Source organism: Mustela nigripes, chromosome 16, assembly GCF_022355385.1.
Source record: "Mustela nigripes isolate SB6536 chromosome 16, MUSNIG.SB6536, whole genome shotgun sequence".
Lineage (NCBI taxonomy): Eukaryota > Metazoa > Chordata > Mammalia > Carnivora > Mustelidae > Mustela > Mustela nigripes.
Genome location: NC_081572.1, coordinates 57,498,226 through 57,520,338, shown reverse-complemented (window position 1 = coordinate 57,520,338; position 22,113 = coordinate 57,498,226). Strand labels below are relative to the sequence as shown.

General features: G+C 54.9%; 1 protein-coding gene across 3 annotated transcripts; it reads right to left on the bottom strand.

Annotated features, from left to right (window-relative positions):
• Nucleotides 1-1,265: 1,265 nt before the first annotated feature.
• On the bottom strand, nucleotides 1,266-21,911 carry ALOXE3 (arachidonate lipoxygenase 3). 3 transcript variants are annotated; one of them, XR_009400229.1, is made up of 16 exons: nucleotides 21,459-21,693; nucleotides 20,671-20,875; nucleotides 19,539-19,620; nucleotides 18,660-18,779; nucleotides 18,249-18,374; nucleotides 15,376-15,479; nucleotides 14,891-15,063; nucleotides 14,043-14,186; nucleotides 13,741-13,944; nucleotides 13,560-13,646; nucleotides 12,932-13,101; nucleotides 12,244-12,365; nucleotides 8,286-8,386; nucleotides 7,555-7,725; nucleotides 1,858-2,120; nucleotides 1,266-1,497 (listed from the first exon to the last, which is right to left on the bottom strand). XR_009400229.1 is itself a non-coding variant. In XM_059379051.1 (15 exons), the coding sequence occupies exons 1-15, from the start codon at nucleotides 21,603-21,605 to the stop codon at nucleotides 1,941-1,943; spliced, it is 2,136 nt and encodes a 711-aa protein (XP_059235034.1). In that variant the 5' UTR covers nucleotides 21,606-21,911; the 3' UTR covers nucleotides 1,266-1,940. The 3 variants fall into 3 exon arrangements, 2 of the variants coding, with proteins under 2 accessions (XP_059235034.1, XP_059235035.1); XM_059379051.1 differs by having other exon boundaries at nucleotides 1,266-2,120; nucleotides 21,459-21,911; XM_059379052.1 differs by lacking the exons at nucleotides 20,671-20,875; nucleotides 21,459-21,693 and adding an exon at nucleotides 20,015-20,083 and having other exon boundaries at nucleotides 1,266-2,120.
• Between the last annotated feature and the right edge of the window lie 202 nt (nucleotides 21,912-22,113).

Sequence of the window (22,113 nt, the reverse complement as noted above, 5' to 3'; positions counted from 1 at the left end):
TCCCTCGCCGAGGGGACTCTCTGGATGGGTCACCAGTTATGGCAACAGAAAAGCCATAGGATGGATTCCCCTGCCACCAGCGCTGGAGGGATGGAGGAACCGTTCCCGGGTCCCTGGCCAAAGACACAGCGACTCTGGCCAGAGAGAGGCTGACCAGGGTTTGTCAGACACAGAATATGACTCCGGAGGCAGAGGAGGTAAAGGGGCCAGATCCAAAGTCAGGGGAAACGGGACACAGGGAAGGGGTCATTGGGTGGCTGTGGAGAGAGAGTTACCCATGACTGAGCTGAGGGCCGCACAGATCTCTTTCTTTCTTTTAAAATTTTATTTATTTATTTGAGAGAGAGGGAGAGAGGGAGCATGAGCTGGGGGGAGAGGCAGAGGGAGAGGGAGAAGCAGGCTCCCCATTGAGCAAGGAGCCCGATGTGGGTTTCAATCCTAGGATCCCAGGATCAAGACCTGAGCCGAAGGCAGATGCTTCACTGACTGAGCCCCCCAGGCGCCCCAGGATTCTATTTCTAAGGGCTTCGGAGCTGCAAGGGAGGACATCAGACTCCCCAGATTGCTATCTGCATCGGTAACCCTGCAGCCACAAGCCATCCGGAATTGGCGGTGGGACCCCACGGAAGTGTATTTCTCTCTCAGCTCCTCGCCCAGCCCGGGTCAGCAAGGGAGCTCTGTCCTGGTCCCTCCGAGACAGCAGTTGATGGCTACACCATCTCCATGTAGGCCTCTAGAACAGCAGAGGCAGAGAGACAGGAGCTCTAGAGGGTCTCACGCAAGTGACTAAGTGCCCCGGGCCAGAGGGGACCCACAGCCCGTGGATCCCTTCCCCATGGAACTAGTTGACCAGAGCTCGTCCTGACTCCACCCAACCACAAGAGGCCCGGAGACTGAGTCTTCCCTGCATCCAGAAAAGTAACCAGATCCTAGCGGCAGCGCTAATGACCCCACATCCAGAAGCTTGGTTCTCAGGGTTTGCAAAGCACCTGCTTTTTTCCTATCAGCCCTGTGAGTCTGGATATCCCCTCGCCTCTGGATGGGTGACACACTCTGGGAGAGGAAGGCAGGAAGGCGGGGCCTGGCTAGGCGCTGGGTTGAGCTGGGAGGCCCCTGTCTCCAGAGCAGAGGGTCCAAGAACTCACTGCTGCTCCCTCCTCCTCCCACCCCCTCCCACCTCAGACACACACACACACACACACACACACACACACACACACACACCCCAAACCAAAAATGAAATGGTAGCCAAATATGTTGGACTTTATTAAATTCACTGGGCTCAAGGACAGGAAAACAGCAGGGAGGGGACAGGACAAGGGCTGGAGAGGGTCCCCGCACACACCCAGACTCCCTGGCCTGCAGCTAGACGTCCATGGAAGCTCCCCTTAAAGATGCTGATGGGGTCACCGGGGACCCCAGAGCAGACCCAGGCCATACATCTTTTCTTGCCCGTTTTCCAGGTTCTTCCAGAGAGGAAAGTTAGACTGGTGGGTCCTAGGTTTGGAGGAAAGCCGGAGGGGAAAAAGCGACAAAGTAAGAGGAAGAGTTTGAAGACGGGGTGGGGTGGGGGGGTGGGGGGGTGTACAGGAAGGGGGAGCTCAGAGTCCCTGTGGGGTTCTCAATGGGAGGAGGTAGGTTCCCACAGGAGAGGGAAGTTAGGAGCCTGCCCCCAAGTAGAGCACAGGGTGAAGGGCTGCCTTTCTCTCGAAGGACCTGCTGTGCCCTCGACCTTAGGCAGCGGCTTCTCACCCTGGAGGCTGCTGTGCAGGTACCTCACCCCTCAGGGCCCACCTGTAGGAAGCTAGCGCCACCCTGGGTGGAAAAGGCCCCAGGTGCACCGAAAGTCCCGCTGACCCGGAACGAGAGGACCCTGACAAGACGGCCCTCCTCCTGTGCTGGCGATGGAGCCTTTCTTCCAGGGCTGGGAGAGGTGGGGATCAGATGGACACACTGTTCTCGATGAGGGGAGGGTCCAGGTAGGTGTAAGGCAGCTCCAGCCCCTGGTTCCGCTCCCGGATCTCCCGCGAGATCTGGGCCAAGCGGTTCTGAAAGGCGGCGATGCTCCGCCGAGGGGCCTCCTCTGTGAAGTGCTCGTCCGGGTAGGTGCCCAGGGGCCGCTGGAAAAAAAACCGGGAGGCGATCCGGAGGACATTGGGGATGAGATGAAGGAGAGTGAAGGACCACGTTGGCCACCGCACAGTCACGATGGCTCCAAGGGCTTCACCCAGAACAGCCACTGCAAACTCAGACCATCCAAGCTGCTATTCCCCACTCCAGGTTGCTGCCCAGAGCAGACCCGACACCCTGCAACCCAGGGCCGGCGAGGGGCAGGAATGGTCAGCCCGAGGCTAGTGCTCCCTCTGCTGGTAGCCCTCTGCCTAACAGTCTTGCTCAGAGACCGTTTCTGCACTGGAAAGCCAGGCCTTGGACCAGACATCTTTAAGGGTCCCCTCCAGGGGCACTGGGGGGCTCAGTCTTTAAGCATCTGCTTTTGGCTCAGGTCATGATCCCAGTCCTAGGATCGAGCCCCGCGTCGGGCTCCCTGCTCGAGGGAGAGCCTGCTTCTCCCTCTTCCGCTCCCCCTGCTTATGTGCTCTCTCCCTAGCAAATAAAATAAAATCTTTAAAAGGTGGTATGGGAGTTTCACTTTACACTGAGTGTTCATCAGTAATGACTGTCTGTACTTCCCAAATGTTTCTTTCACGTATTGAGATGATTATATGGTGTTACTTTATTGATGTAATAAATTACATCGTTAGATTTCATCAGGGTGAACCGACCTCTCATTCCTCTCATTCCTAGAATAAACGAGACCTCAATGTGGCATATTATTGTCTTACTATGTACTATTGGCCTTCATTGGCTAATGATGTATTTTTAAGATCTTTGCAGCTAAGTGGAACACGTTTATAATTTCATTTTCTTAATTACAGCTAACACGCTGCAAGCCCTTGACATGGACTGCCATGACAGCGCAACAATCCTGTTAGACAGGTGCTCTTATCATTCCCACTTCACAGATAAAGAAACTGAGGCTTGGAGAGGCCTGATTACACATCCAGGGTCACACCGGGGGAAGTGTGGATTTGGGACTGGGACTTACTACCGGAGACCCACTTCCCTTCTTAACAGCATCACCTTGGCCAGCTGCAAGTATCAAGGGTCCCAGTAACATGATTTGGGGAGTGTCCACTTTTTTCCTATACTTTAGAGAAGTTTGAGTGACTTAGGAATGACTTGGTCCTTGAAGGTTGAGTAGAACCCCCCTTTGCAAGGAGGGGGATCAGGCCTCTTACACCCTTTTCCATTTATGTGTGGTTTTCATCTCTTCTGGTGTCAATTTTTCTTTATCATTTTCCTAGAAAATCATCTCTTTCACCTCAATTTCCAAAACTGCAAATCATGTTTTCTTTTAATTTCTTCAACCTTCTCAATTATTGGCTGTTTGCTTTTCCACTCCTCCCAAATGTTGTACATTGGTCTCTCTTGTCTCTCATCTCTCTTGATTGGGATTGTCTCTGGTTTCTTTATTTTATTGGTCTTTTCAAAGAATCAGTGTTATGTCTTATTTACCGGATTGACATCTAACTCCTAAAACAATAGTGTAGGGGCACCTGGGTGGCTCAGTGGGTTAAGCCTCTGCCTTTGACTCAGGGCATGATCTCAGGGTCCTGGGATCAAGCCCTGCATCAGGCTCTCTGCTCAGCAGGGAGCCTACCTCCCCCCCACCACCACTGCCTGCCTCTCTGCCTACTTGTGATCTCTCTCTCTCTCTCTCAAATAAATAAACAAAAATAAATAAAACGATAGTGTAGCTGTCCAAAAAGGAGAACACAGGAACATGACAGGCTGGGTTAAAAGCTCTGTGACCTTGCGCAATGTACTTAGTGTCTCTGAACCAACTTGCTTAGTTTTCTTCCCTGTAAAATGCAACTACCATTTGGGGTGCCTGGCCAGTTCCACTGGTGGAACATGTGACTCTTCATCCTAAGGTTGTGAGTTGGATCCCCACATCGGGCTTAATTTTTTTTAATTTTATTTATTTATTTGACAGAGATCACAAGAGGCAGAGGTGGGCAGAGAGAGAGAGGGAAGCAGACTCCCTGCTGAGCAGAGAGCCCGATGCGGGGCTCCATCCCAGGACCCTAGGATCATGACCTAAGCTGAAGGCAGAGGCTTTAACCCACTGAGCCACCCAGGTGCCCAATTACTTAATTTTTTTTTTAAAGGGGGCACCTGGGTGGGTAAAGCCTCTGCCTTCAGCTCAGGTCATGATCCCAGGATCCTGGGATTGAGCCCTGGTACTGGGATTGAGCCCCGCATCGTGCTCTCTGCTTAGCGGGGAGCCTCCTTCCCCCTTTTTCTCTCTCTGCCTGCCTCTCTGCCTACTTGTGATCTCTGCCAAATAAATAAATAAAATCTTTTAAAAAAAATTTTTAAATCTTAAAAAAAAAAAGGAACTACCATCTATTGAACACCTATATGTTAGGCACTGTACTAAGCATTTTAAACAAAGCTCCTTACTTACTTCGTATTTTAAAATAGAATACATAAGGCATCTGATTTAATGACTGAGACATGCTGGATCCCCCAAGAAGCAATAGCTACTGTTATTGTTTTTTTTTTGTTTTTTTTGTTTTTTTTGCTATTGTTGTAATTTTCTAGGTTAGACCCCTCACTGCCTTCTAGGAAGGAGCCCTCCACCCTCAACCTCTTGCCTATCATGCCTCACCACCATGATGTTGTGGTTTACAGTAAGGAATGTACATTGGAGGGGGGCACCTGGGTGGCTCAGTCATTAGCATCTGCCTTCAGCTCAGGTCATGATCCCAGGGTTCTGGGATTGAGACCCACATTGGGCTCCCTGCTCCGAGGGCAGCCTGCTTCTCTCTCTCCCACTGCCTCTGCTTGTTTCCCTCTCTTGCTCTCTCTCTCTGCCAAATAACTAAATAAAAATCTTAAAAAAAAAAAAAAAAAAAAGGAACATACATTTGGGCTTCCTCCCGTTCCTGGCACAGAGCTCCTAAAACCCTTATAATTTTGTAAGCGTTTGAGTGTTAAAAGTATCTTGTTATCATAATAAGGCCCTTTCAACCACACCTGAGTTTACATTTCATTTGGTGACTTATGGAAAGCCCCTAAGGATGGGGGCGGTTGCCAGGAAAGCTAGCCTTGTGATTAGAGGGTTGGAAGTTTCATCTCCAACCCCCAACCTCCAGGGAGGAGAGAGGGGCTGGAAGTTGACTTAATCCTCAGTGGTCAAATGATTCAACCAATGGCACCTAGGTAATAAGGAGACAGAAAAACCCTAGCAGCAGGGGACTGGAGAGTTTCCCCTGCTGGTGCACATGGGGAGGTATGGGGAGGGCAGGGAAGCCAGAGAGGGCCAGTCAGCCCTCCACCCACTCCCACACACCTTGCCGACCGCATCTCTGGCTGTTTGGAGCTATGTCCTTTTATAATAAACCAGTAATCTAGTAGGTAAACGTTCTTCCCTGAGTTCTGTGAGCTGGTACAGCAAATGACCAAACCTGGGGCTGAGGGTGAGGGGTTGTTGTATTTTTAGCTGGTGGGTCAGAAGCACCTAGGCTTGTGGGTGGCATCAGAGGGGGTTGGCATCTTGTGGGACTGAGTCTGAACTCATGGGACCTGACACTCTCTGCAAAGAGAGTGTCAGAATGGAGTTATATTATCTGACACCTGCTGGTCCCACACACAGTCAGTGGCTAGAAGGAGTGAGTGAAAGTATTGGGAATAGTAATATTCTGCAAGTAGACAAAAACAAAACAAAACAAAAACCAGAGTGTTGGGGTGCCTGGGTGGCTCAGTGCGTTAAAGCCTCTGCCTTCGGCTCAGATCATGATCTCAGGGTCCTGGGATCAAGCCCTACATCCGGCTCTCTGCTCAGCAGGAAGCCTGATTCCTCCTCTCTCTCTCTCTGCCTGCCTCTCTGCCTACTTGTGATCTCTCTGTCTGTCAAATAAATAAATAAAATCTTTAAAAAAAAAAACAAAACAGAGTGTTTTCCTTTATAGTGGAAAAAAAAAAAATGAACTTCTCCAAGTCCTTGAGAAATAGGACCAGAAAGGAGCAGGATCCAGGGACAAGTTCCTGGCATTCCCAGGCCATGAGATGGTAATTAAAACTTGTTAGGAAGATAACATACATCTGCACCGAAAGGAGTCAAGCACGAGAAATGACATTCCTGTGACGTCAGAGGGCTTGTGAACAAGACCAGGAGGGCAGAGGCGGGACAGATGACCCCATGTGTGAATAGAAATATTGGTAATTGGTGATCAAGGAGCTGTTCTCCTGACCAAGCCGACCTGACAGCATCCTTGCCTGCTTCTGCCTAGAACTGCCCCCTCAACCATCCACATAGCCACAGAGGTGCTCTTGCTAAAACACCGATTCAGCCATGTCACCCCGGGGGGCTTAAAGATCTTCAGTGGTTCCCCATCCTCCTCTGAATGAACACTGTGCCTGCACCAAGCCATTTGCAATCCTACCAACACACCAACGAACTCACCTTCACTTCATTTCACTTGGTTGTGTCCTTCCTCCTGCCTAGAAACTAACCCTGCCCTTCCTTAGTCTGCCGAGCTCTTACTTGACCTGCAGGTTTCAGCTTTGATGTCATTTCCTCCAAGAAGCCTTCCTGGGTTTGCCCAGACTCAGTCAGGTTCCACAAGTCCCCATTTTCACCTCTGTTATGAGACTAAGCTCCTGAGGATAGGGTTCATATCTGCCCACCAATGTCTGACACATTGCAAATGCTCTTGAAGTACACATTCGTACATCAATGAGTCCTACAACACTGTGATGCCCTTTTTCATGTCCCTGTGTGTCTCCTCAACTAGACTGTTGGATTCCAGAAGGCAGGAAGGTCTCATTCAGCTATATATGCCTGGTGCCTGGTGCCATCTTGACATGTAGGGAGTCCCCAAAATAACGTGTGGTGAATATTTAGATGAATGGATGAAAAGTTAATGGATGAATGGTTGGTGGATGAAGAAGTGGGTGGAAAGATGGATGGATGCATGGATGGAAGGATGGTTGGATGGATGGATAGGTGGATGGGTGAGTGGATGGATGAACGAACGGATAGATAAGTGGATGGATGGAAGGAAAGATGGGTGGGTGGATGGATTGATGGACAGATGGATAGGTGGATGGATAGATGAATGGATGGATCAATGGATGGATGGATGGGTGGATGGGTGGATGGGTGGATGGATGGATGGACACATGGGTGGATGGGTGGGTGGGATAGATAGATGGATGGATAAACAGACAGATAAGTGAGTGGATTGGTAAACTGGCGAATTTGATAGACATTGTGCCCCAGCCACTAAACTGGTATTTGTTTCAATGTATGTCTTTGGGGATCAACTATCATTTCCTAAAGAAACCAAGGAACCCAAGACAAGCTCAGCAATGGGCATAAATGATGGCACTCGGTCCCCAAGCCCCCCGGAACAGTTACCACCACTGCCACTGCCCAGGCCCTCTAAACCTCCACCCCCATCCCATCCCATACCCCGTACACACCTGGTCTTTGGGCTCCTGGCTGACCAACCAGAAGAGGAGAAGGTTGTTACAGGTGACATTCACTTCTGGGAGGGTGTCTAGGTAACTCTTCAGGGTGGTGGTGCCCTTGGTCTGGGGTGGAGGCTGCCTCATGGATGATGGGGTATTGGGCATCCAGGCCCCAAAGTCATGCTGTAGAGACCCCACCCCAGTTGAGTCAGCTGGCCAGAGGGGGAGAACCAGCTCCTTCATCATTCCCGATCCTGCTCCTACCATCCCACGTCTCGCAGTTAAGAAATGAAGGGATGGAGGAAAGGGAAGGGGGAGGGTGTACAGGATAGAAAATTCCAGAAGTGGGGTAGGAGGCTCACCCCTTGTCACTCCCCACCCAGTGTTCCTGGACTAGGTGGAGTGAATCACCAAGGAAGGAATTGAACCAAAGAGCTGGCATGCCACCCATTGAGGCCTGATACTCCTTACCAGGACAGGCCCTATATATAGGTTTTCTTCCCAACAAAACACCAGCTGGAGTCACCATTACAAGCCTAAACCCCACTCCACCCAGACCTCATCTGACACTGACCCTTCACTCCTCCACCCCACCCAGTCACCACCCAACCTCAGCTGCAATCGTAAAACCACCCCAACCCTGACCCACCCCTGCTCTCAACCCCAACTCTGGCCTCACATCCAGAGCTGAGCCCAGCCTTGCAGAGCCCAGTGCCCCCAAGCCTGCCCCCCTGCCACCTAACCTGCCCACTGTTGACAGCGGCGTGCTGGGCGGAGCAGTTGAAGATGACGGCAGTGAGGAACTTCACCAGCTCTCCTGGAGTGCACAGTCGGTGTGGGAAGCCTGGGTGTGGGAGGAAGGGAAAAGGGTGTGGAGGGAGGGGACGGGATTCCTAGGGGCAGCTTGGGGCTGGGGCTCACCGCAAGGGGAGAGTGAGGATGAGAGGGCTGAGCATTTGGCCACTATAGTCTTTGGACTAAGATTAGGGCTGGGCTGAGGTTAGGGACAGTTGGTCATCACCAAGGTTTGCAGTCTCTGAAGGGGGTCAGGATAGGGGCTATCTACTGGGATCGAACCAGGAAATGGCCAGCCAGCAGAGCTCACAAGGAAGAAGCCAAGTTCAAGCTGACAGCCAGTCTGGCTCTTCTCCCCACGTCTATCCACAACCCCTGATAACACTTAATGATCTTTTAAGATTTATTTATTTATTTATTTATTTGAGAGAATGAGAATGAGGGTAGGGGCAGAAGGAGAGGGAGATGGAGAGAGAGAATCTCCCCACGGAGCGTGGAACCTGACATGGGGCTTGTTCCCGGGAACCCCGAGATCATGGCCTGAGCTGAAACCAAGAGCCAGATGCCCAATAGACTGAACTACCAGGTGCCCCAGCACTTAATGATCTAATTCTACCCAGTTCACCAAGACTTGTCCAAGCACCCAATGGCAGAATGTCACAACAGCTGGGCTTAGCGACAAAGGCAGGTGACCAGAGTGCATTACTCATAAGTTCACAGTGATCAAACAGAAGGGGGCTCCAAGGCCAGGGCTCGGCAACCCGAGGAGAGCCCAGGCAGGGCAGAAACCGACCCTGGGGCTGAAGCGCTTAGGGGAGGCATCCCTGCAGGAAGAGAAGAGTGGGTGAGCTCTGGATAGGAAAAAGATGACAGAGGAAAAAGGCGTTTTCAGGCTCAGCTCGGAGTCCTCTCCTCCCTACATCACTGCTCTCGTCCAAATCAATGGCTTTGACAGTTTCCCAAGGGCCGAGGACTCCTAAATTCACACCTCCCGCTCCGCCTGGTCCCTGAATTCTAGATGAAGCCATGGGCATAATTGCGGGTGCCCCCTGATGCTCCAAGATGGGTGTCTGTGCCACCTCTCAGACAGCTCACCTGCAAACCCTGATGCTTGGTCCCTCCCTCACACACTCCCCAGACCTGTCCTGCCCATCGTGGTCCCATTCTGGTGGCTCTGTGTGCTCATTCCTCTTTTTATCTCATGTCGCACGTATCAGGCAATACTTCCAGAAGCCAATCCCGTCTCACCACCTCCCGATCTCCATCATGTTGCCCCCGAGTGAACCCACCTGCTTTCACCCTTCCCCCCGAAAGCCAGAGCGACAATCCTTTAGAATCACACACCCGATCGAGTCAGCCCCTTGAGAAAACCAGTTAGTCGCAGAACTAGCGCTCTCACTTCCTTCAGTTCTCTGCTCAAACGTCACCTCCTCCGAGAGGCTTTCCCGGACCACCTAGCTGAAAAAACTCCCTCTACCCCAACGGGCTGTTTCCTTATCCTGAGCGCTCCTAGCCCACCCCCTGACATATTTGTTTGTTGATTCTCCGAATCTCCCTGCCAGAATGGGAAGCTCAGTGAAGGCCAGGAGCTCCATCTGTCATGGTCACTGCCGAACCCCAGCCGCAAGAACAATACTTAATACTGAGGGCCCAGTAATTACTGGTTGACAGGAGTGAATGCCTGAGAAGGTAAGAAGGCAGAGCCGGAAGGAATGAGGCATCAGCAAGGCAAAGGGGCAGGGAGGGTCCTTATTGGAGGCGAGGCCATGGCATGAGCCAGGCCACGCAGTTTCTGGGGACAATTTCTGAGGACGGTCAGGGCGGTGGCCCCACAGACCAGATGGGCGGGCAGCAAGAGGCTGGGAACGGTGAGTCCTATGGAGAAGCAGCTGCCACACTATGGGAAATGGGATAGGGTGGTGATAGGGGGACAGGAGGGTGACAAGAGGAATTGGTCACCCAACCGGATTTAGGCAAACAGGAAGACAAAGTAGGAGCCAAAGATGGCTTCAGAGTTTGCAGTCGGGATGCAGAGCAGTGGGGGAAAGACCAGGCATCTGACTGGGAGTCCGGGGGAATTTTCTGGATGTTCCCTTCGAGGTAGATAGTCTAACCTGGAAGGGCTGAGATTAAAAGGCAAAGGACATCAGGCCTTCTGTGGGAATTTTTATGTACCTCCTGTAGTTAATTTGTTCCCCGTGAAATATGGAAGCAAAAGTCACACTGACTGAAGTTAATTAATGAGTGTGCCTCACCTTGAACTCCGATAAGCTCGCAGAGTCAGAGACAGGTTGAATAAAGTAAGATAGGGGAGTCAGCCAGCAGTAATTAGACCCCCGGCTGCCCCAGGTCTTAAATAAGAAACAGCCCCAAGGTGGGGTGGCGGGGGGGGGGGGATAAAAGCCCTGGGCAGGGGAAGGAAGCCATCAGGATCAGGTCAACCCAGGATTAACAATAGCCTTGCAAAGCAAGGGCAGTTCATCCTTTAAAGATCCAAAAGGGGGGACACCTGGGTGACTCAGTTGGTTAAGCCTCTGCCTTCAGCTTAGGCCATGATCTCAGGGGCCTGGGTCGTGATCTCCGAGTCCTGGGATGGAGCCCCGCAACAGGCTCTCTGCTCAGCAGGGAGCCTGCTTCCCACCCACCCCACCCCACCCCCCGCTGCCTGCCTCTCTGCCTACTTGTGATCTCCCTCTCTGTCAAGTAAATAAATAAAATCTTAAAAAAAAAAAAAAAGACCCAAAAGGGGGTGCCTGGGTGGCTCAGTTGGTTAAGCATCTGTCTCTGGCTCAGGTCATGATCTCAGGGTCATGGGATCAAGCCCCGTGTGGGACTCCCTGCTCAATGGGGAGTCTGCCTCTCCCTCTATGGGTCCATATTGGAGTTTATTGTCAATTTTGTCAAGCGTGATGACAGTATTGTGGTTCCATAGAAAAACCTTTTTTTGGAGCTGCCTATTGATTTGGAATAAAATAGGAAATGGGCATAATTTACAAGAACTCAGCAATAAACAAAAGCAAGAGATTAATCAAATGAGTGCTTGTTGAATCTGGGCGGTGGGTGAGTGGGTGTTTGATACATTACACTCTCTATGTTTAAAATTTGTTGTTTAAAGGGATAAAAGAAGTCTCAGAACCTGTAGCTGGTAGTTTTTCTGTGCTGGTCTCAAGGGTGACAATGAGACAGCAGCAAAAATGGAAAGTTCCTCAGGGAATGAGGGGCAGGGCGCTTTCCAAGTCTGGAATCAGCAGCAGAGGGGACATGGGAGAAGGGATCACTCCATTACGGGAGGGTAGAGAGGAGACAGACCCAGTTGGGACAAGCCAATAGCTGGGGTGGGGTCGTGGCAGAGGGGGCCACTGGTGTCGTGTCGGTGGGTCTCAAAAGCCTCTCGGGCAGTATCAGAAGAAGGGGGGACATTAGTGTTAGGTGTTAGTAGGGAAGAACAAGGCGGCAGCAAGACCATGTCACTCCATGAGGCCAAAAGAAATGAAAGAGGTTGGTGGCTAGAGGGGCCACCTGGTGGGACAAGCATGAGGAAGTACGAGAGATGGTTCCAGAATCCTCAAACTCTGAGGCTGGAGACAGCTCCTACCACGTGATGGGACACATCCACCTAGCTCCACAAGCAGCAGTGAATGGACAGGCTCAAGTAAAGATCGAGGAAAAACCAGAGGGTCACAGAGCAGTGGCTGCGAGCAAGGACTTTGGAGACCGTGAGAGCCAGCTCTGGATCCCGCCTCTGCCCCTATGTGCAAAGCCTTCTGTATGCTTGCTCCTCATCTGTTCAGCGGGGCTAATGATAGGATGCACTTCAAAGGCTTGTCCCTAAATAAGAACCAGGTAACAGGTGAGGCCAGAGGGAACACCGGGTCTTTGGGAGCTGGTGGGTGGGGGATGGGATACCTGAGCTTTCCCGGCCCAGGAACGCCCGAGCAAAGATCTCGCCGACCCAAGCCTGCAGCTCCGAGTCTTGCTGCACAGATGCATTGCTGGGGTAATAGTAGCCCACGATTTCTGAGACAAAGCTGCAGGAAAGAGATGCTAGTGCCACGGGGGAGACCTTGGGCTTGGGCCTGGCCAGAAATCCAAAGCCCAGTACCATTCAGGCTAGGGAGAGCCAGACAGCCAGTGTCCACCAAGACCCCACCTCAGTCCAGTGGGAGCCCCCAGATCCAGAGGGAACCCGAAGGCCCAGGTTTGGGGACTCCTGAGCCATGGGTGCTCTGGGCCTCCTTCCCCCCCAGAGGTCTGGGAGTGGTGAGTGCACTGAGGAGAGCCTGGGGGCCCCGGCCCACACCTCACTGTTGCACCTCTCCCCACCCAGTTCCTCTGGACACCCTGTTCTCTCCTTTCTCTGCTGCTGTGTTCATACACAACCTAGCCCCTCCCAAGCCAGCAGTCATTTCATCGATGACCCCAACTCCAATTCTCGCCCTGGGGGAGCTCCCTGAGGTGACCTGATGCACCCACGACATCCAGCCCTAAACTCTCCAGCATGAGAACAGGGATCCACACTGCCCCGCCCCCGCCCCAGCCAGGAGGCCCTGGTGGGGCCAGACTGGCTATAGGGTCCCGGGCCTGCACCCCGCACCTCTCAATGGCCGCCCAGATCCTTAGGCCGTCGTCGCGGTAGTGGTAGTTGGGGATGGCCAGGACGCCGCGGGCCCGCACGCTGTCCGGAAGGCAGAAATCGGTGTAGGTGAAATGGGCCAGAGCCGTGCTTATGAGGTAGAGGAGGCCTTGTCTTCCAACCGAGGTGACCTGAGAACACGCAACACAGCCTGGCTTGGGGACTTGGGGACGAGACGAGACTAGGGACTCAGCCCTAAGGGTGTTAATCAAGGAGTCCAAGACACGGATCAAACCCCTCCACGGGGACTGACGCGCGCCTCGGAAGCGGCAGTCCTACTAGGTGCATGGGAGAAATTCCTTAAATATCAGGTAACTGAAAGAAAGTCGCGACGCCGGCGCAGGGGCCGCGGGGGGAGCGATCCAGCGCGGCTGCCCTGCCCACCTCCGGGAGACTTCGGAGGCCTGAGGGGGCGGGGCCCGGGTTCGTTGGCGGGGCAAGTCGGGGGACCGGCGGGATGGGCGGGGCTTGTGGGTTGGGGCTGGCAGGGACGGCGAGGAGGGATTGGGAGCCGAAGAGGCTTGTGGGCGGGGCAAAGCGTCCTCGGGGCGGGACTTCAGAGGCGGGGGGCGGGGGGCGGAGGCCGCACCTTGTCCACGAGGCCCTCGGGGTTGAGCAGCGTGGCCCGCGCGATGGTGTTCACTTGCAGCGTGTAGCGAGTGTGGGGGAGCAGGAGCTGCGGGCGGGATGAGCGCACAGGAGCCGAAGGTCAGGGGAGCAGGCCGAATCGGCCCGCCCGCTCCGGCCCCCGCCCGGGGGGGCCCACAGACCTTGTAGATCGGATGGCAGAGCGGCAGCTGGCGCAGCGTGGCCATGGCGAAGGCCTCGCACAGCAGATGCGTACACAGAAAGTGCGTGTTGTTCTCGTGCACCAGGAATTCGGAGTTGCGCACCCACGTCTTGGCCAGCAGCCAGTCCCAGTAAGAGTCCGTGGGCAGAAAGATGGGGCTGTCGGGCCCGGGGGTCTGGCTGAGCTGCGCCCCAGAATAATAAGGGGATGAGGCTCAAGACTGCTAGCGTGCTCCTGAGCCCGCCCCCGCCTCCCGCCTCGGCCTCCCGCCGGGGCGCTCACCTGGATGGCCAGGGGCACCAGCGCCCCCTGCGGGTTGAGCCACAGCAGGCAGAGCGGGGCGGCCACATACTGGAGGCGGCCGTTGAGGCAGTGGACAGGGGCCTCGGCCAGGATCCAGTAGTCGGCTAGGAAAATGTTCCCCCTCTGGGGAAGGCACACAGAGGCTCACAGCGCCCTCCGACCCGCGCTGCCCTCTCTGTCCCCCCGCCCACTCCCACCCCAGCCGGGGCCTCAGTAATGCTCGGTGCCTGCGCTTCTGCCCAGAGTTCGGTACCCCGCCCTCCCCAGAATGTTCGGAATGAGGTCCAGCTGAGTCCCTGGTGCGGCACCTCCCACCTGGGGAAGCTGGCCTCCTCTCCCAGGCCCCCCCATACCTGGTCCTTCCTGCTCTCTCAACTCAGTGACCCTGTCAGTATATCCCACAACAGGAAAATGACCTGAGAACTGACTGCCCCATCTCCTGCCTCCTGGAGGCTGCCTGAGGGCTTGGCTGCCCCGGAGAGACTGATGATCATCTCCCCCCAGGCCCTCCAAGCTCTGGTCTCCATGACTGTTCCTCTTGTATCCAGAGGCACTGCCTTCCTTCCACCTGTCCTAAAATCGCTTTCTTTGGGCCCCAGCACTGTGAATCTTGGAGGCCCCAGAACACAGGCAGGGTCTTCTCTTCCATGCCATCTTGCTCACGTGTACCATCCTCCAAGCCTCCCTCAGGCTCCCAGCCATGCCCAGCCCCATCCACCCCCCCTCCCCATCTGCTCCAACTCAAAGTTGCCATGCGGGCTGCAGACACAGCCATCCCACCACTCCCTGCCACGCCCATCCCTTGTTCATAATGGCACCTCACCCACCTCTAGTTCTGTCTGCAGGCAGGTGTCGGGTCCCAGCAAGGGGGCCACCATGTCATTGGTGACGGGCAGCTTGCTGGGCAAACTGGAAAGGCAGTGGAGCATGACGGGGTTGACGCCGTTCAGGTACTGGTACCCGAAGAAGGGGTCCTCACACCAGTGCTCTGTAACGTACTCTAGGGGGGCAAGAGACGGGGCTGCTTGGCCTGGAAACCACTTTCCAAGATCTAACCCTTGACTGTCTCCCTAGCAGGAGAGTATTTCTCAGCCCTCACTCCCCTATTCCTGTCCCCTCCCAGAGGAAGGGGAGGTGGCATGAGCTCCTAAGGGGAATCTGTGAGGTGGTCGCCCAGGAAACCAGGAGCCCCTTGGCCTGCGATTCCGTGGTGTCCGTGAGAGGGCTGAAAGAGGGCCCCTTCCCAGGATGGGGCGGAGGGCTCCGAGCACGGGCTGGGGGGGAGGATGGACATCTGCCTGCCTCTGCGCACCCGAAATGACTGTCTTGTGGCACCAGAAGATATTCCGGATGTCATCCAGCTTCTTCCAGGAGCCCTTGCGGTCCAACAGCCCACGGAGCTTCATGCCCAAGGACCTGCGGAGGAGGGGAAGCGACAGTGGGGTCCAGGGCTGCCTGGGGCACTGTGCCCCCCAGCCTAGAGGCCTGGAGGGACCCGACCAGGTCAATGTCCTGATCAGAGGTGCCTAACATTGTGCCCTCGAGAAAAGTCTAGTGGCCCCCTGAGGCTCTGCAGGGGTGGGTCCATATGTGAACACAGCCAGTCTTCAGCAGAGCCTTGGCCTTTCTCCAAGCTTCCATCTAGTCACGGACCTTCTCTGGCCTCTGTCTGGCCAGGATGCCTGCCACCAGCAGTCCCGACCAACCACAGCCTTCTCGTGACACATCATAACCAGAGGTGTACTTTGCACGCCAAACTAGGGGGGACCATGCACTTTTCACTTTGTGGGTGTCTGTACTGTTTGAATATTTTGGAACTGGGCCGTCCTCTCCACCTTCGATCAAACCTAGCCAAGACACAGTCTTGTGTGCCTTGTGTGCCTTGTGAACAAGACACAAGCCACGGAGCACAGCCAGATGCCGTGTAAACACCCACCTGGTGTGTATCTTCCACAAAAACCCTCCTCCTTCCCTGCGTGACACAGTAAATCCACATCCTCCAGCCACCCTCTATTGCACACGATACTGTGAGCCCCTTAGGGCCAGGACTGGCCTGGGCCCGACATACTGATTCATAATAATCACTCAATGACTGCACTGAGTCAAATGGAAGGGAAGGCACCGCCTACCAGGTGGGTTTGTAGCAAGCAGTGGGGGAGGGAGGAAGGGTACACATGCTTAGGTGCCCAAAGGGTGTGGGCGCCATGACCTCACAACCCCGGGGACAACTTCCCGAGTGTCCCCCGAGCCACTCTCGGTCTACAGCATTTGCCGAGCACCTGCTCTGTAAGGCCCCAAAGAGGGGAAACACCGGTGGGAGCTCAGTATTAAAGCAGAGAGCAAGGAGGGGCACCTGGGGGGCTCAATCTGTGAAGCCTCTGCCTTCGGCTCAGGTCATGATCTCAGGGTCCTGGGATAGACTCCTGCCTCTGGCTCTCTGCTCAGCAGGGAGCCTGCTTCTCCCTCTCCCTCTGCCCTTATCCCCCACTTGTTCTCTCCCTCAAATAAATGAATAAGTAAAGTCTTAAAAAAAAAAAAAAAAAAAAAAAAAGAGGTGCCTGGGTGGCTCAGTGGGTTAAGCCTCTGCCTTCAGCTCCAGTCATGATCCCAGGTTCATTGGATCAAGTCCTACATCGGGCTCTCTGCTCAGCAGGGAGCCTGCTTCCCCCTCTTCCTCTGCCTGCCTCTCTGCCTACTTGTGATCTCTCTCTCTCTTTCTGTGTCAAAAAATAAATTAAAAAAAAAAAAAAAAAAAAAACAAAGGCAGAAAGCAAAGAGGCAGTAAAGGAGAAAGAAAGTATCTTCCTTTTCCAAGGGCCTGGTGCCATTGTCCCACACTGAGACCCAGCTACCACCCCTATCCTCCACGGATCCCCAGTGGCTGCGAAATGTGTGCCCCCCCGCCCCCAGCCCCCACTGCCCATGGGCCCTCCTCTGAGCCCCACACAGGCTGTCCTAGTGGTCTCCGGGCCTTCCCTTGTCTAGACCCACATGTCCATCTGGGGACCAGCTCAGGTGACCCTGATCCCTCAGCCCTGCCCAGGCCTGAGGCCCGAGCCACCTGTGACCACCTTGTGCTCCAGCCCAGACACTCCCTGACTCCCCACTCACTCCACATCTGCCCTCTTCCCACTAGTCCTTCTTCCAGTCAATCAGGTACAGAAGCCCCGAGGAAGAGGACCCAGCCCCTTGCCCCAGACTCCTCTGGGCCTTCTAAGGCAGTCCCTGCACAGATGGTCAGCCGAGCCTCTCAGTCCTCCAGACAAACCTGACTTTGCCCAGGATTCGCCTTCTCTCTGCTCACCTCTCCTTTTCATGGCCCAAAGCCGCCTCCGTCCCACCTGCCTTTCCGAGAGCCACCAGTTGGCCCCTGCTGGCCCCAGGCTGACTCTGGACATGAGGGTCGATGGCACCCCCTCCAAAGTCACACTTAGAGCTGCAGCTGTGGACTCCAGCTGCTAAAGGCCCCTCTGGTTCCTAATTAGCTGTGCCACACATCTCCCTAGGGACACTGAGCTCCTCATGGTGGAAGATGACATCCTAACACTCAGTCACATCCACTGAGAGATGTTTTGTGCTGGGTGTCATCTCACTTACTCTCCCCCAGACCTACGAGGCAGGTAAGGGTGCTACTGTCATTTTAACAAATGAGGACATGGTTTAGAGGCCACGTGAAGATCAAGGTCACTCAGCTGGAAGGTGTGGGTTCTGGGATCTGAACACAAGGTGGTCTGACTTCACTTCCTTTAAAGCTTTAGGACCTAGCCTCCCTGTCCTGTTTAACACGGTCCCACCTACAGGGCCCGGGACCAAGCTCTGCACTGAGAAGAGGCTCGTTCATTTCATAGATTTGAGGACTGGAAAGAGCGGGGGTGACAAATGAGCAAAGAGGAGGTGATGGGGAGTCAGAGAATGGAGAGAGAAGGAAGAGACTGGGGACAGAGATGGGGAGATCGTGGACAGAGAAGGGGAGATTGGGGACAGAGAAGGGGAGACCGGGACAGAGTGGAGGAGACCAGGGACAGAAGGGGAAGACTGGAGTGGAGGGGGGAGGAAGGGGACAGAGAGAAGGGCCAGGGACAGGGGCAGGGGGTGGGAGGGGACAGAAACAGAGCTGTGGATATGCCCGGCAGGGTGGAGGCAGAAGGGGGAGTGACAGGAGTGTGGGGAGGGCAGTGGCCTCACGCGGGGATGGCATTGAAGAGCAGGGAGGCTGTCTTGGTGGCCGAGTAGCGGATGTTGGGCTCCATGTGCATCAGGGATGGGAAGTCAATCTTCATGGGGAAGCCTGGCAGGTACCGATTCCCACTGCTGTGGAGGGTGGCAGGGAGACAGAAAGACACCGGTCAGATGGACCTGCAGCCCACTCCTCTTCATTCCTTCCCTGGATCCTCCCCTGGCTCCGCACTCCTGCCCAACCCTGTCCGCTGGAAGCCACATCCCTGCCAGACCCTCGAGGTCACCCCCCACCCCTGCCCATTCCGCCCCTCACTCTTGAACTGCCGCCACAGTTCTCGTTCCCGGCTGTCCGGGCCCCATGTCCAGCCTTCACTTCACGTCCCTCCACCTTCTTCCCCAGCCTGGGTCCCCCCTCACCTGTCCCCTTGGTCTGCTCGAGGTGTCATCTTGGTCAAGGCAAACTTCTTGTCTGTCTCCATCTCCTCAAAGCTGCTGACGTCTATCATGCCGGGAAAGCCAGGGGCATAAACTTTCCACCTTCCAGGGGAAAGAGGTCAGGGGTGGCTAGTCAAACTTAAACATAGACTTCAGCTTTTTAAATTAAAACTCACATAAACCGGGTGCCTGGGTCATTGCGCATTTGCCTTTGGCTCAGGTCATGATCCTGGGGTCCTGGAATCAAGTCCCACATTGGGCTCAGGGGGAAGCTTCTTCTCCCTCTCCCACCGCACCCCCTGTGCTACTCCCCCTGCTTGTGTTCTCTCTCTCTCTCTCTCTTGCTGTGTCTCTCTCTGTCAAATAAATATAATAATAATAATAAAAAAAACCTCCTAGAAACCACCCAATTTCTGGGGTAGGTGATGAAGAATTAGAATTTCTCCCTGAAGACACTAGGCTTTAGGTGGGGGTAGCATTTTAGGATAACGCAAACATCCAGACAGGTTCAGAGAGAGGTCTGCGTTGAGATTAAGATCATGGCTGGTTTTGGGGGGACGCTGAGGCTGAGGCTGGACTGAGATCAGTCAAGGCCAGGGTCATGTCTGACATCCGGAGGCCATCAAGGACAGCTGGGGGAGGGGGATGAGTATGGATTCACTGATTCTATTGGGACAATTGTTGGTACTGGTGTTCTGGGTCTGGACTCCGGGTCAAGCTCAGATGAAAGTTAGGGATACACGAGGTCCTGATTGGAGCTGGGACCCCAAGGTTGGATCTGAGGTCAGAGTTAGCGACTGTCTGATGGAGGCTGAGATCGGCATAAAGGTGGGGAAAGAAGTCAAATTAGGCCTCCCTCACCGGTAGCATTCCTGTCGACCCTGGAGTTCCCGTCTCCTGTGGTCCAGAAGGAGGGGAAGGGAGTCCTGACAAATGGTTTTTGCTGTGGGGAATGAAAAGTACTCATCATACACGTGTCTTTTCAAACAACATATCCTCCAGGAAAGCTTGTCTGAATGCCCTAACCTTGAACCCACACCTCAGTGACAGGGATACCCCATGTTCTCTGCACATTCATCAGCAGAAGGAACTCAAGGAAACCTCACTCCAAAATTATAACGAACATCCTAACTGTATGTTTGCCTCCTTCCCAGGACTCTTTTGGGGCAGAAATTACATTTTAGTCATTTTGTGTATTCCCGGCACCTAGCGTGGTGCTCTGACACTGTGTACAAGCCCTGCTCTTGAAAAATGACTGATGCATGAATATATTTTGGGAAGCGGTGGACAGATGGAAATGCTAGGATAAAGAACCCGCTAGGGGGCCGAGATTTCACCTCTCATCCACACTTGTCAACACTCGTGTCAACACTTGGACCAGCCCTGGCCATGCCTCTTGGGATCAGATAGCTCAGGAGACGTGGGTGGGGGTCCAGAGGCTGAAGGAGCTCGAGCTCGGCATCCTTGAAAGGCCCCCCAGATGCAAGGGCGAATCCTAAGAGCACGTCACAGGGACGTCATCCACACCAGAAAAGCCAATAGTAGTCATCGGCGAGGCCAATCGGCGAGGCCTTTCCAGCTTCTGCACCTGTCGACACCCAGTGACTCTGCTCTCAGCTCAAGTCTGCTCTGGGCACAGGAGAAATTCACTCTGGGGGAGCGCAGAGGGAGTCGGCCGAAAGCAACTCGAAGTTCTGTATGTTTGCACTTGTGTCTGTGTCTGTGAGTCGTGTGAGCGGCTAAGAGCGTGTGTGTCTAGTCTTTGCGTCCCCAGAGGGGCATACACTGCCTAGAAATTCCCTGCTGAAATTCCAGGGCTCTAGAGGCTCAATTTTGTTCAGAAAGCATCGACTTCAGAGCTCTGGATTACAGTTACTCTAACCTTAACCCCACCCCACCCGCCTTCCTTGCAGCATCGGCTCCGGGAGGCCCCCACCCCCTGACCCTCAGGGATGCCTCCTGAAGCCCAGGCCAGCCCCCGCCTCCCGCCCACCTGTTCCTGGTCGCAGCTCTATGGTGCAGTAGCCCTCAATCCACTGATAGCAGGGGAAGTGGGAACGGGTGCCATCGGGGGCCGTGACACAGAGGCAGCTGCAGTACCAGGAGTCCTTGGGGAAGAAGGCATAGCGCTCCTTGTGCAGACGCAGCAGCAAGAGCTCGCCCAGGTGGGAGGAGCACCGCACCTTGTACTTCTGCACCTGGGGGGACCAAGAAGCCAGCAGGTGAGAGGGGAGGGACAGAGGGGGCATCCTTAGACCTTGCCAGCGTGCATCTGCGCCTGCTCTGGCATATAAACTGAGGGCCGCTAAGCCACACAGGGCCTTTGCACGAATTAGGAAAAGGCACCCCTTCAACCAAGCAGAGGCGGCCACAGCTCCCAGAGGCAGGGCGACTGAGCAGAGTGGATCCTGGACCTCAGCAGCCTCCTTGGCGTCGTGGGGCCTGGCCGAGGCAAGCAGATCCCCTCCAGAGAAGAGGAAACCCCCCCAACTCACAGAGGGTAAGTGACTTGCCCTCAGCCCACCACGGGATGATGGGAGGAGCTAGAAAGCAGGTAGAGTTCTCTTGACCCCCAGCACCGCCCCCTTCTTTCTTCACAGCCCTGCCTGGGTAGAATGGATGGGCTCCCCAGGAAAGCCAGAGACCAGAATAGGACGGTGAGGAGGTCAGCACCTGAGTTCTGCAGGGTTGGAGGAATGACCTGGGGGAATGACCCTCTCCTCCTTCAGGGTTCCCTGCCCAGGGGGTCTCAGGGGTCCCTCCTCCCTCTCTCGAACTTACAGATCCAGGGGCGAAGTCCCTGCCCAGGCGATCGAGCAGCTGTTTGGGGCTCTCTCCACAAGTGCCCACCAGGGTGACAGAGATGTTGTCCAGCGTGCCAGCCTTCAGGTAGGGACCCGTGGTCACACACACGCGGTACACGGCCATGGTGGGGAGGAAGGAAGGATGCCCCGGCAGCGGTGGCCACAGCAGCAGGCAGTCCGCCTCGGTGCAGGGGCGCGGCGGACCAGGCGGGGCTGAGCTGTCGGGCTGCGAAGTCCCTGAGGAGGGGGCTAGGCAGGGGCAGGGAGGCTTCCCAGGGAAAGCCCCGCTCTCTCTAGGATGCTCCGGGGCTCTCTGGCCTCTCTCCCCCGAAGCTCGCGGTCGCTGCCCCGGCTCGCTGCGGGCTCCCTCTCCCCACCCTAATAGTTGTTTGCCTGCCTCTGACACAGCCGGTCTCTCTGGCTGGCAGGACGGGACTCACCCAGATGGGTATCAGGAGCCCGAGCCCCGCTGGGAAGGGAGGGACCGGGGGCTGAGAGGGAGACGAGGAGCTGATGACACCTGTGTGACTGGGACACTGCCCTGCTCTCGGTCAGGGGCCTGCTGCTACCCTGGGGCCCTGGTCCGCCCACTCCCCAACGTGCCCCGAGACCCCTTCCGACTCTCAGCCGGG

What these genes read in the sequence shown, in the direction of transcription:
- ALOXE3 (XM_059379051.1), bottom strand. Translation starts at nt 21,605, where the DNA reads ATGGCCGTGTACCGCGTGTGTGTGACCACGGGTCCCTACCTGAAGGCT. An exon ending in CTCTTCAATGCCATCCCCGC is followed by an intron (nt 15,480 to 18,248) that starts GTGAGGCCACTG and finishes CCTCCTCCGCAG; the next exon opens with GTCCTTGGGCATGAAGCTCC. An exon ending in CCGCTGTCAACAGTGGGCAG is followed by an intron (nt 7,726 to 8,285) that starts GTTAGGTGGCAG and finishes GGGTCTCTACAG; the next exon opens with CATGACTTTGGGGCCTGGAT.